Here is a 12900-nt window from a genome sequence, read left to right as displayed (position 1 = left end):
CACATGTGTGGTTTGACCACCGTTTTCATATGCGGGCGCTACTCATGTATGCGTTCGCTTCTGCGCACGAGCTCGTGACGGGGGCGCTTTAAAAAAATTGTTTTTTTTTCTTATTTATTTTACTTTATTTTATTTATTTTTTCACTGTTTTTTATTAAAAAAAAAAAATTTTGGATCACTTTTATTCCTATTACAAGGAATGTAAACATCCCTTGTAATAGAAAAAAAGCATGACAGGTCCTCTTAAATATGAGATCTGGGGTCAAAAAGTCCTCAGATCTCATATTTGGACTTAAATGCAAAAAAAAAAAAAAAAAAAAAAAATGACAACAAAAAAATATGCCTTTAAGACGTATGGGTGGAGCTGATGTTATGACGTCCCTTCCACCCTCCTATGGTATGGAGACGGTGGGAGCCATCTTCCCCCCACTTGTCTCCATACCACGGACATGACAGGTCCCGATCGCCTCCGCTGCTACCGGTGGAGGAGGGCGCGGGAGAGCGGCGGGAGGGGGTGGCACCTCTCCCGCCACCAATAACGGTGATCTAGCAGCGAATCCACTGCAGAGACCACCATTATCGGAAACACGACCGGCTCCTGAAAAGATGGATACCTCGGTTGTGGAAGCAGCTGCTGCCGTTACCGAGATATCCACCTTCAAAGCGCCGACGTATATGTACAGGAGCTGGTTGGTAAACATCAACAGATTTCAGTTGTGCCCCACCAGGCCGGCCCCCCCATGGAAAATGTGCCTGTCTGCTGAGTTCATCATCCCATCCCTGCACTGATGGGCACTGACTGGCAGCACTGGTTGGTACTGATAGGCACCACTGATGGGCACTGATTGGTAGTGATAGGCACCACTGATGGGCACTGATTGGTACTGATAGGCACCACTGATGGGCACTGATTGGCAGTACTGATAGGCTCCACTGATGGGCACTGATTGGCAGCACTGATGGGCAATGATAGACCACACCGATAGTCAACACTGATAGTCAACACTGATGAGCACTGATAGGCAGCACTGATTGAAAGCAGTGATTGGAATTTCTGATGGGCACTGTTAGGCAGCAAGGATGGGCACTGACAGGTGGCAATGATTGGAAGCCTTGATTGGCACTGATAGGCGGCACTCATGGGCACTAATAGGTGGCATTGGTTGGCACTGATAAGCGGCACTGACAGGTGGCACTGTTTTTTACTGACTGGCACTGACAGGTGGCACTGTTTTTTACTGACTGGCACTGACAGGTGGCACTGATTGAAAGCACTGACTGGCACTCATTGACACTGATTGGAAGCTCTGACAGGTGGCACTGGTTGGCACTAACTGGAAGCACTGATTGGCGGCACTGATTGGAAGTACTAACAGAGGAGAAGCTCTGATCCTGAGTGTAAAAAGTGATTTCTCTTCCCTCAAACCAGAAAGGAGGAGAGAAAACACTGACAGATCATTACAGCACAAGAGGGGTGCAGCTCTCTATTGCCCCCCCACCACACACACACATCCCGACACCGGACCCGATCTCATTGTAAGGTTATAATCACTGATAATGACACTTACTATATCACCGATGGAAAAGCTTGGGGTGTAATCACCGATAAATGCGCTGTAGGGCGCTGTTTTTCTTCTGTGACGATAGCCGATCAGAGACACGTCCTGTCGCTGCTAACGCACGGAAGAAAATGGCGCCGCTCAGCCCTCTCGTGCCGGTATAACCGTTATCCGTCCGCCCCCCGTGACCCCCCCGCACGGGGCGCGCGCTGTCTCTGACGTCGCTCGGTCATAATGTCCTGTGACGGGAGAAGACGGATTGCTGGAGAGGATTCGGCGCTCTTCACCCTCCAGCCTGCAGGTGGCAATAGAGAGCGCCGCTGTACAGTGAGGAAAGTCTGTGCACGTTCTCACTTATTCTATCCCCTTGTCAGGTGACTGGAGGAGGAAGAAGAGCATGTTTATCAGTCTGTAAGTAGAGGGAGGAGCGGGGACAACTTACCACAGACCTTCCATCTCTACTCCTCACACAGCACCCTCATCTCTCTTCTTCTTCTTCTTCCTCCTCCTCCTCCCCTCTCCCCCCCCCTCTCCTCCTCCTCCTCCCCTCTCCCCCCCCCCTCTCCTCCTCCTCCTCCTCCCCCTCCCCCCTCCTGATGTCAGTGAGAGGTACAGTGCCCTATTTTTAGCGTTAGTGGGAGGAATAGTGCACCTTATTGGTGTTGGTGGGAGGAATTGTGTCATATCATTGTCATTGAGAGGAATGGTGCCACATTATTGGTGTCAGTGGGGGGAATAGAGCCCCAAAGACCACCTCCAGCCCTGGGCCACATTTTGGAGACCACTGGTCTACATCCTTTAAAAAACAGGTAAGTAGGTGTGGTCTATTATAATCTGATAATCCTGGCGTCAGTGAGAGTAAGCAATGTCATCATTGGTGTCAGTGGGAGAAATAGTGTCCCATTGTTGGTGGCAGAGGGAGGAATAGTGCCCCTCATTGGTGTCGGGGGAAGAATGGTGCCCCATGACTGATGTCAGTGAGAGGAATAGTGCTTCATCACTGGTGTCAGTGGAAGGAATGGTGCCCCATTGTAGGTGTTAGTGGGAAGTAGAGTGCCCTATTTTTAGTGTCAGTGGGAGGAATAGTGTCACATTGTTGTTGTCATTGGGAGGAATAGTGCAACGTTATTTGTGTCAGTGGGAGGAATAGAGCCCCAGGGGCCAGATAAAGGCAAACAAAGGGCCACCTCTGGGCCACAGTTTGGAGACCACTGGTCTACATCCTTTGAAAAAAATAATACCAGTTATTAATGTCATTTAAAGTAAGCAATGCCATCATTGGTATCAGTGACAGAAATCTTAAGTGCCCTATTGTTGGTGGCAATGGGAATAATGGTGCCCCTCATTGGTGTCAGGGGAAAGAATATTGGCCCATCGCTGGTGTCAGTGGGAAGAATGGTGCCCCATTGTTGGTGAAGGTGGGAGGAATGGTGCCCCTCATTGGTGTCAGGGGAAGAATGGTACCCCATCACTGGTGTCAGTGGGAGGAATATTGCCCTTTTGTTGTCAGTGGGAAGTTAAAGTGTTTGTCAACACAAAAAAAAAAATACACATCCTGGTCCCTTAAAGCTGATTAACCACTTCAGCACCGGAAGATTTGGCTGCTCAATGACCAGGCCATTTTTGCGATAAGGCACTGTGTCGCTTTAACTGAGAATTGCACGATCGCGCAATGTACCCAAACAAAATTGGCATTCTTTTTTTTCCCACAAATAGAGCTTTCTTTTGGTGGCATTTGATCATCTCTGCGGTTTTTATTTTTTGCGGTATAAACAAAAAAGTGCGACAATTTTGATAAAAACACAATATTTTGTACTTTTTGCTATAATAAATATCCCCAGTTTTTTTAAAAAAAGCTATTTTTTTTCCTCGGTTTAGGCCGATATGTATTCTTCTACCTATTTTTGGTAATAAAAATTGCATGAAGCATATATTGATTGGTTTGCGCAAAAGTTATAGCGTCTACAAAATAGGGGATAGATTTATGGCATTTTTATTATTATTTTTTTTTACTAGTAATGGCGGCGATCTGGGATTTTTATCGGGACTGCGACATTACAGCAGACACATCGGACACTTTTACACATTTTTGGGACAATTATACAACGATCAGTACTATAAAAATGCACTGATTACTGTGTAAATGTCACTGGCAGGGAAGGGGTTAACTGTGTTCCCTAGTGTGTGTTCGAACTGTAGGGGGAGGGGACTGACTATAGGAGATGACAGATCGCTGTTCCTAGCTAGTAGGAACTCACGATCTGTCTCTCCTCAGCTCACAGAACAGGGATGTGTGTGTTTATACACACACATCCCTGTTCTGGCTCTCGTGCCCACGATCGCGTGTGGCCGCCGGTCATCGCGACCGCCGGCCACGCGCATTGGCACCCCCGCAGTGAGGTAAAGGAGCCGACGTACAGCTACAACGGCTCGCGGGATCGTGCCGACCTGCTGCAGTATAAAGACGGTGGTTGGTCGGCAAGCGGTTAAACAGCACAGTGCTTGTGCTGTGTAATCTTCCCCCCTCTAAACTGTAAAGAAAAAAAAAACCTCCCTCAACCTGCCACTTCCTGTATGCCCCCTCTTTACTGACCACAATAACAAGGGCTACTGAGCCCTGACCACCGTGGTCAGAGTGCGTCCCTCCGTCATACGCTGCTATCCCCTCTGCTCTCCTCTCTCCCCCTCACCCCCTCCTTCCTGCCTGTCATCTCCCTCTCTTTGTCCCCTCCCCCCCGCCGCTATTGTCAAAAATTAAAAACCTAAAATTGTCACCGCCAGACCCTCTATTAAAGCCTGGCATACCACACTATGGAAGTTATGTAAAAAAACAAGTGTTCTAAATACCTATTTACAGCTTTCTTCAGGCCCATCACATGACTCGTGGCCACTTTACAGCTACGAGACAGGGCTTCTGTGGGAGGAGCCGAGCGCCAGCTGGGGAGATCACATGGCTGCTCTGCTCCTCCCGCAGAAGCCCTGTCTCGTAGCTGTAAAGCGGCCATGAGTCATGTGACCGGCCTGAAGACAGCTGTAAATAGGTATTTAGAACATTTGTTTTTTTAAATAACTTCCATAGTGTGGTATGCCAGGCTCTAATAGAGGGTTTGGCAGTTACTTGCAAATTAGACTTAACAAACACTTTAAGTGCCCTATTTTTAGTGCCAGTGGGAGGAATAGTGCGTCATATTGATGTTGGTGGGAGGAATAGCATCACATTGTTGTCATTGAGAGGAATGATGCTACATTATTGGTGTCAGTGGGAGGAATAGGGCCCACGGGGCCTGATAAAGACAGGCAAAGAGCCACATCCGACCCCCAGGCTGCAGTTTGGAGACCAGTGTCTTAGAGCCCTGGCCTGACATGCAGTGGTTTGCCTCTGATAAATGCTTTGTTACCTACCTTTGTGGAGTTGCGCAGGGTATGACATACATTATTATGATGTTTCCTTTATTTAGGGGTAAGGATAGGGGTGCAACGGATCGTTGCTGATCCGTACGGATCAACTTCCGCGGATCGCAGGTGTGCCGATCCGCGGAGGTTGATCCGTACGGATCAGCAACGATCCGTTGCACACCATAGGAAAGGCCGCGGCTTCGGCCTAGCTCTGGGGCAGCGGCCATCTTGGTACACCCGGAAGCGGCCGCTGTCTCGTCAGGAAGTGACGTTTCGTTGCCGCCATCTTGCTACACCCCACACTCCTGCACAGTACAGTAATGATAGAGTGAGAAGGGGGCAAGCAGACATCTTGCTACACCCACCGGAGTTTTAGATTTAAAAGCTATTTTCAACACAAAACCGAGCTTATATGCATAAATACAGTATTTGTAGATCGGACAGACTGTTTAGATGTTAAACTTTAAAAGCAACAGCAAACCTGTTGAACTTACATGGTTGCTAATGTGACAGAACACCTCTGATTTTCACATTTAATGTTAAATGTGAAAATCAGAGGTGTTCTGTCACATTAGCAACCATGTAAGGTCAGCAGGTTTGCTGTTGCTTTTAAAATTTAACATCTAAACAGTCTGTCCGATCTACAAATACTGTATTTATGCATATAAGCTCGGTTTTGTGTTGAAAATAGCTTTTAAATCTAAAACTCCAGTGGGTGTAACAAGATTTGTGTGTTTTGTTTTTTTTGCTGATCTGAAAATGATCCGATCTGTGACTCTGATCCAAGGATCGATCCGATCCGTGAGTTTTTTGATCCGTTGCACCCCTACTATCAATCTATTCAATCAAGACATGAGACACCAACCGGAGCTGGTGTGCTCGTTCCCGTTTCGCGAATTTCAGGGGTCAGGTAAGTATAAGGGGGCGCTGCTGCAGTAAAGAAGGTTTTTCACCTTAATGCATAGAATGCCATGAGGTGAAAAAACACAAGGGTTTACAACCCCTTTAATGTTAAGTAAGCCCATAATAAAAAATATATATTAAACACGTTATACTTACTTGCACTGCGCAGTGGTTTTTGTACAGAGTAGCCCGGATTCCCCTCTTCTTCGGTTTCTATTCTGTGATCCTTGCCCCCCCCCCCCCCCCGCTGAGTACCCCCATAGTAAGCTGCTACGTTGGTCCATAGACACACACAGAGCACAGCTCAGCCCAACCCCACTCTCTCCTCACTGGATGTGATTGACAGCCAATGGCTCCCATTGCTGTTTCTAAATCAATGAGGAGGTAGAGTGCCGCTACTCTTGTGTACATTGCTGGATCAAGATCAGACTCTGGTTAGTATGGGGTGAGGGAGCTGCATTTAGAAGGTTTTCTTTTAGGTTACCCATTTCACGCCGATGGAACACGTATAAGCGGACTGCACTTTTTGCCATGGGGCCGCATATATGCAGATCTGTCTTTGTGTCGCACAGAGATCGGGGTCTCAAGAGAACCCCCTAGGACCCGCAACTCCAGATTCTGGGTCACCTTATTGTTGTGGTAGACTCTAATTGGCTACCACTGTGATCAGTCACTGTGAAGCCTGCCCCTGTGTTTTTCTTTCTGTGAATGGAGATGAAAGATACATAGGGGTTGATTTACTACAGGCAAATAGACTGCACTTCGCAAAGTGCAGTTGCTCCAGAGCCTAGTAAATGAGCCGAAGCTCTGCAGACTTCCATCAGCCAATCGTGAGCAAGCAAAAATAGTTTTGTTTTTTTTTTCTTTCTTTGCATGTGATTGGGTATTCTTTGCAAATTAAAGCTTTGCCTCATACTAAGCTCTGGAGCAACTGCAACTTGCAGAGTGTAACTGCACTTGGGAAAGCACAACCTGTATTTGCCTTTAGTAAATCAACCCCTATGTGTCTTTCAAGGTTTGATGTAGGTTAGTGTTTGGGTTTAGTAAGGGTCAAGGTCGATATATTTTGGGCAGGATTTTTTTTTTTTTTTTTAGTTGGTGTCAGTGCATTTTAGGTAGGACAAACAAAAAAGTAAAATGTGCACTATTGTTTCTGGGCTGTGCTATGGGTACAACAATAGCTAACATAGACATATGTGGTGGAGGGGAGAGAGGGGTTTTCTTTTTATAAGAGACACTTATTCATGCTGGCCGAATGCACATATGCAGCCTCTCAGCTTGTGGGCCTTTGTGCCAAGCGGCCACATATATGCAGCCCTGCACAGTAGCATGCAGTTACTGGAAAGCTCCTGATGCATGCTTGCGATCGGGAGCTTTGCGATCATGTGACAGCCAATCACAGCGGTCACATGACCTGAATGCGACCAACGGGAAGGGGTTAACAAAAAATAAAGCTCTTTGCCCAAAAAGGTGTGTGAGCTTCTTTGGTGCATGTAAGATGGCCCATTCAAGTCCTGCAAAGAATGCGCTGAACAAAATGCACTTTAGCACGATGGGCAGGTGTGACTGGGGCCTAAGGCTAAACTGAATTTTTTCCTTTTCAGCAAAGGAAGCTGCATCTTGGCCTTTGTTTGATCTGCAACTGCCCTGGCGCTGCGCATGTGATCAGTTATGACACCAGGCATTTGATGGTTTGACAGTTTGGTTAAGAACACAAGCAAATATGACAGTTACGTTCCTGGCAAGCCTTGAATGTAAAGTTGTTTTTTTTTGTTTTAACTGCTAAATTGATGCATTTAATTCCACTGTAAAGCAGTCAGAGTAGAAAATCCAGTCCCTTGCCAGTATACTACAAGAAGGACCCATGCTCTCTGTAGAGGTCTGTCACGCTCAATGCTGAATTAAACTTCTAGTTCTGCAATGCTCTTTGCTGATTGGAAAGCTCTAGCTGTGACTTATTAGGGTTTGTGTTAGCTGCAGAGAGACCACAGCTTCCATGCACCGGGCAAGGGGCTTTTCTGCAGCTGCTGACAAAGGGACAGGCTTTTGTACTCAGACTGTGGCTGCTATAGAAAGAAAATGAGCTATAAGATTATACAGTGGAACCTTGGATTACAAGCATAATCCGTCCCGGGAAAATGCTTGTAATCCAAAGCACTCGCATATCAAAGCGAGTTTCCCCACAGAAGTCAATGGAAAAAAGATAATTTGTTCCGCTTTGACTTCGATAACATGCAATACCGCATGTTGCCAGAGGTAAGGGGGGGCGCCAGAGAGTCTCGGAAATAGTTGGGGATAGCCCAGCTGAATTCTGAAACACTCGGAGTATTTCCGAATGGCTCCGAACCGTTCCGAGCGTCCCCGCGCCTCTGGCCAAATGCAGTACAGCACCGCACATTAGCTTGAATTCTGCTAGTTTTGCGAGACAATACTTGCAAACCGAGTCAGAATTCTTTTACAAGGTTCCACTGTAAAGCGAAGTTCCGCCGAAAAAAAAAATCAAAGTCAGTCGCTACAAATGCTGCAGCTGTTGACTTTTAAAATAAGGACACTTACCTGTCCAGGGCACCCATGATGTCCTCACCCGAAGCTGACCCGTCCTTCGGCTCCCGGTTGGAGGCACTGCCTTCTGCAGTAAGGGAATCAGGAAGTGAAGCCTTGCAGCTTCACAACCTGGTTCCCTACTGCGCATGCGCGAGTCGCTCTACATGTCCTGACTGGTCCCTGCTGTCTTCTGGGACTTGTGTGTCTTCCAGAAGACGGCGGGGGGAGGAAGGGCCGGACATGGCGTAGATCGCCGTAGATTCTGCGGTGATCTATTTCCGGAAGTGGGAGCAAATGCCTGTATTAGACAGGTATCTGCTCCCCTCCCGAAAGGTGGCAAATGTGACACCGGGGGAGGGGGGGTGGCTGCATAAGCGGGGGTTCCATTTTTGGGTGGAACTCCGCTTTAAACACCATGAGAGGATTTTACTGAGACTGGAGCAAGCGAGTCCTGGAATTACCAGTGGGGAGGACGGGGACAACGATTGCAGCACTGTCGTGTCACCGCTGGAGAGCATAATGCCAGGTAAGTGTGTGCATAATTTCTCATTATGTAAAAAGCTCACACACAGCTGAATTTAGTTCCACTTTCAAGTAGATTTATTCAGAGGGAAATGTGCGTCCGTTGCTGAGCTCTTCCCAAAATATCAGTTATACTGATGCTCTGACTTCAGCACCAAGTCGCTGACCCCAATACAAGTCTACAGATCAGAAGCTCTGTTGCTGCATGCTTGTTCAAGGTCAGCGACTCAGCAAGTACAAAAAGCCCGGGATGGACAGGATAGCCAGGTAATTGCATTTTAAAAAGGAGGCCTGCAATGGCAGACCGTGCAGCACAGGTTTTGGTAACTAACAATTTTCATTTCATTAAAAAAAAAAAAAAAAAAAAAAAAGTATTGATGGAACATGGAAGCTGCCATTGCTGACCAATCATCAGAAACAAGTTCTACCCCGACATGTATTGTGTTAGGCACAGCACTTTATTTTTTGAGAAAGCCCTGGGCTTAGCATGAAACCTGTAAGGGTAGAGCTTGATTCTGCCGGCTGTTGTAATAAAGGAGGAATATTGTTTTGCATCTCAGTTTCCAATGTTGCTGAAAAAATGGAGAAGATGCTGCTCCTAATTTATGAAAGGGGGCAAGCTCTTTTGCTATGTAGGAGAGGTCTGCCCTGTTTTCTACATCCAGAGCAGTAGAGCTGTTTGCCCTGCCTCCCACTGTGTGGGATGTGCCATATGTAAGGTCTGGTAGGGATCTGCGTCAGTTTTCTATATTTAAAACTGGCACTATCCCTTTGTTAACCACTTCCATACCACAGAACGTCATATGACGTCCTGGGCTTTCAGTGGGGATATCTGAATGATGCCTGCAGTTACAGGCATCTTTCAGATATCATTTTTTTCAGCCGGCGATTCCCTGCACTGTAAGAACAAGCATAGCGGCTTGATCAGTCTTGCAGGCGGCAGGAGAGGACGTCTCCCCAACCCCTGCCCTCCGGTTCTTCTACCAGCTTGCTCGTGCAATCGGCAGGCCGGAGAAGGAATCTACTGGCACCAGAAGTTAGCCATAGAGAAAACAGAGGGCCAGATGGTCACCAGCAGTCTCTATGACTCTTGAAGACCCAGGCTCGACGTTATGACATCATATCCGGGCCGGCCAAAGTTAAACAATGAGATTGTTTATTTTTATTTATTTTTTTGATCTCAGGCTTTGCAGCCTGGAGGAGAGATGTGGGGTCTTATTGACCCCACATCTCTCCAAAAAGAGGAGCTGTCATGCCCTATTCCTGTTACAAGGGATGTTTACATTCCTTGTAATAGGAATAAAAGTGATCAAAAAAAATTACATTTTAAAGGGAAAGTGTAAAAATAAAGTTAAAAAAATTAAAGCGCCCCGTCTGCTCGCACGCAGAAGTGAACGCGAACATAGGTCGCATCCACATATGTAAACGACCTTCAAACCACACGTGAGGTATCACCATGAACATTAGAGCGAGAGCAATAATTCTAGCCCAAGACCTCCTCTGCAACGCTAAACAGGTAACCTGTAAACATTTTTAAAGAGTTGCCTATGGAGATTTTAAGTACCGAAGTTGCCATTCCACAAGTGTGCGCAATTTTAAAGCGTGACATGTGAGGTATCTCTTTACTCGGCGTAACATCATCTGTCCCATTATACAAAAAATTGGGCTAACTTTACCATTTTATTTTTTATTATTCATGAAAGTGTTTTTTTTCCCACAAAAAATCGCATTTGAAAAATTGCTGCACAAATACCGTGTGACATAAAAGTTGCAATCACCGCCATTTTATTCCCTAGGGTCTCTGCTAAAGAAAAAAATATATGTGTGTGTGTTTGGAGGTTCTGAGTAATTTTCTAGTGCTGGAATTTGCGCTGTATGGAAGTGGTTAATTGGGTGTGGACCCTGTGCTAGTTAGTTTCATTCTGAAATAGAAACTGGTATGGGTGGCACGGATAAACCTAAAACAAGTGTATCTGCTTAGTTATTGTGACGCACGCCACTCGCGCCAGTTTCTTGCACCGTTATAATTGTGCAGAAATCTTTAATTTCCCCATTATGTAGTGAACAAATTATGAAACACATGTTTTTGAACAAACACATGGCGGGGAGTTTATCAAAAGTGGAGCAGTTGTGCATAGCAACCAATCAGCGTCTATCTTTAACTTGTTCATTTAACTTTTAAAAATGAAAGCTAAAAGCTGATTGGTTACCATGCACAGCTGTTTTAGATTCTGGATGCTCAAGTTTTGATAAATTCCCCTCAATGCATTTCCAAACTTGTATATGGTGTGTTAAGTTAGTGTGTGGACCTGAGTAATCTTACTTTTTCATTGTTACTCTTGTTTTGAAATGAGTGTCATTGTGTATTCACATAAGACTGACCTAAATGTATGTCCACTGTAATTCTCACAGCTGTCCTTCTTCATTTCAGGTTGTGCATCAATACATTTTTTTGCTGCTCATTTTTCCTTTTAACTTGTACCCGGCTACCAGTTCCTTATTGCTGTGCGACAGGATGGGAATATGCTTCAGAATGAGGAAGGTGAAACCACCAGCCACCTGATGGGCATGTTCTATCGTACAATTCGCATGGTTGAGAACGGCATCAAGCCAGTGAATGTGTTTGATGGAAAGCCTCCTCAGCTGAAGTCAGGTGAGCTGGCCAAACATACTGAAAGGAGGGCAGAGGCTGAGAAGCAACTTGAAGCTGCCCAAGAGGCAGGAGAGGTGGAGAACATTGAAAAGTTCAACAAGAGACTTGTAAAGGTCACAAAGCAACATAATGAGGAATGCAAGAAACTGCTAAGCCTAATGGGTATTCCATATGTGGACGCACCATGTGAGGCAGAAGCTACCTGTGCTGCTTTGGTGAAAGCTGGAAAGGTGTATGCAGCTGCGACTGAAGATATGGATGCATTGACCTTTGGTACTCCACTGTTGCTCCGTCATCTCATGGCTAGTGAGGCCAAAAAGTTGCCTATTCAGGAATTTCACCTCAGTCGTGCCCTAGAGGATATAGGAATCACACAAGAGCAGTTTATAGATCTTTGTGTATTGCTAGGCTGTGATTACTGTGAGACCATCAGAGGCATTGGCCCAAAGAGAGCGATAGAACTGATAAGACAGCACAGGAGCATCAAAGAGGTCCTAGATAACATAGACCTGAAGAAGTACCCTGTTCCAGAAAACTGGTTATACAAAGAAGCTCGTCAGCTTTTTTTAGAGCCTGAGGTGGTTGACCTAAATGATATAGAGCTGAAGTGGCAGGACCCAGATGACGAAGGCCTTGTGGCCTTTATGTGCGGTGAAAAGCAGTTCAACGAGGACCGGATCCGTAATGGTGCCAAGAAGCTGGCTAAGAACCGCCATGGTAGTACTCAAGGCCGACTAGATGACTTCTTCAAGGTGACTGGTTCCATCAGCTCCACCAAAAGGAAAGAGATTGATGTTAAAGGCTCAGCCAAAAAGAAGGCAAAAACCACGGGCACCCCATCAGGGAAATTTAAGAAAGGCAAATAAGTGACTGAATTTAGTAGAGCTGGAGATGTGAACTGTTTTTCTGCTTTGAGTATTATGCGTGTTGATGTCTTGGAATATTATTTTCATTAAAATGTTTAAGAAACATTTTATTTAGCGTTTTCACAATTTTTGACAAATGCTGAATGGAAAATAAGCACCTTAATAACAATTAAACCATTTTCTGCTTCCGCTAATTGCCTGCACTAGAAAATGGACATTAGACATGCAGATAAGGTGGTACAGTCAGTGCCAGGTGACGTACTGGTACATTGCCCGGCACGTGCACTGGTGCGCCCCCATCCTGTGCATGGTGGAGCACGGAGCTCTGTATCTGGGGTGTGATCATGTGATTGCTATGATTGTTCATAATGATCACATGATTATAATACAAACAGTCAGTCATGCTTTATGACAGCTTGCTTTCTTTTGTGAAGCTTTGATTGGCCCACAGCTATCA

General features: G+C 45.9%; 1 protein-coding gene across 5 annotated transcripts; it reads left to right on the top strand.

The window, feature by feature from the left end:
* The first annotated feature begins 1664 nt into the window (after positions 1-1664).
* On the top strand, positions 1665-12553 carry LOC141112141 (flap endonuclease 1-like). 5 transcript variants are annotated; one of them, XM_073604637.1, is made up of 3 exons: positions 1665-1970; positions 7463-7612; positions 11356-12553. In XM_073604637.1, exon 3 carries the CDS (start codon positions 11448-11450, stop codon positions 12441-12443), a length of 996 nt encoding a protein of 331 aa, XP_073460738.1. In that variant the 5' UTR covers positions 1665-1970; positions 7463-7612; positions 11356-11447; the 3' UTR covers positions 12444-12553. The 5 variants fall into 5 exon arrangements, with proteins under 5 accessions (XP_073460738.1, XP_073460735.1, XP_073460740.1 ...); XM_073604638.1 differs by lacking the exon at positions 1665-1970 and adding an exon at positions 2175-2368; XM_073604634.1 differs by lacking the exon at positions 7463-7612 and having other exon boundaries at positions 1666-1970.
* The last annotated feature ends 347 nt before the right edge of the window (positions 12554-12900 follow it).

This window comes from Aquarana catesbeiana, linkage group LG11 (genome assembly GCF_042186555.1).
Source record: "Aquarana catesbeiana isolate 2022-GZ linkage group LG11, ASM4218655v1, whole genome shotgun sequence".
NCBI lineage: Eukaryota > Metazoa > Chordata > Amphibia > Anura > Ranidae > Aquarana > Aquarana catesbeiana.
The sequence above is the reverse complement of the archived record's forward strand: the minus strand, read 5'-3'. Positions and strand labels throughout refer to the sequence as shown.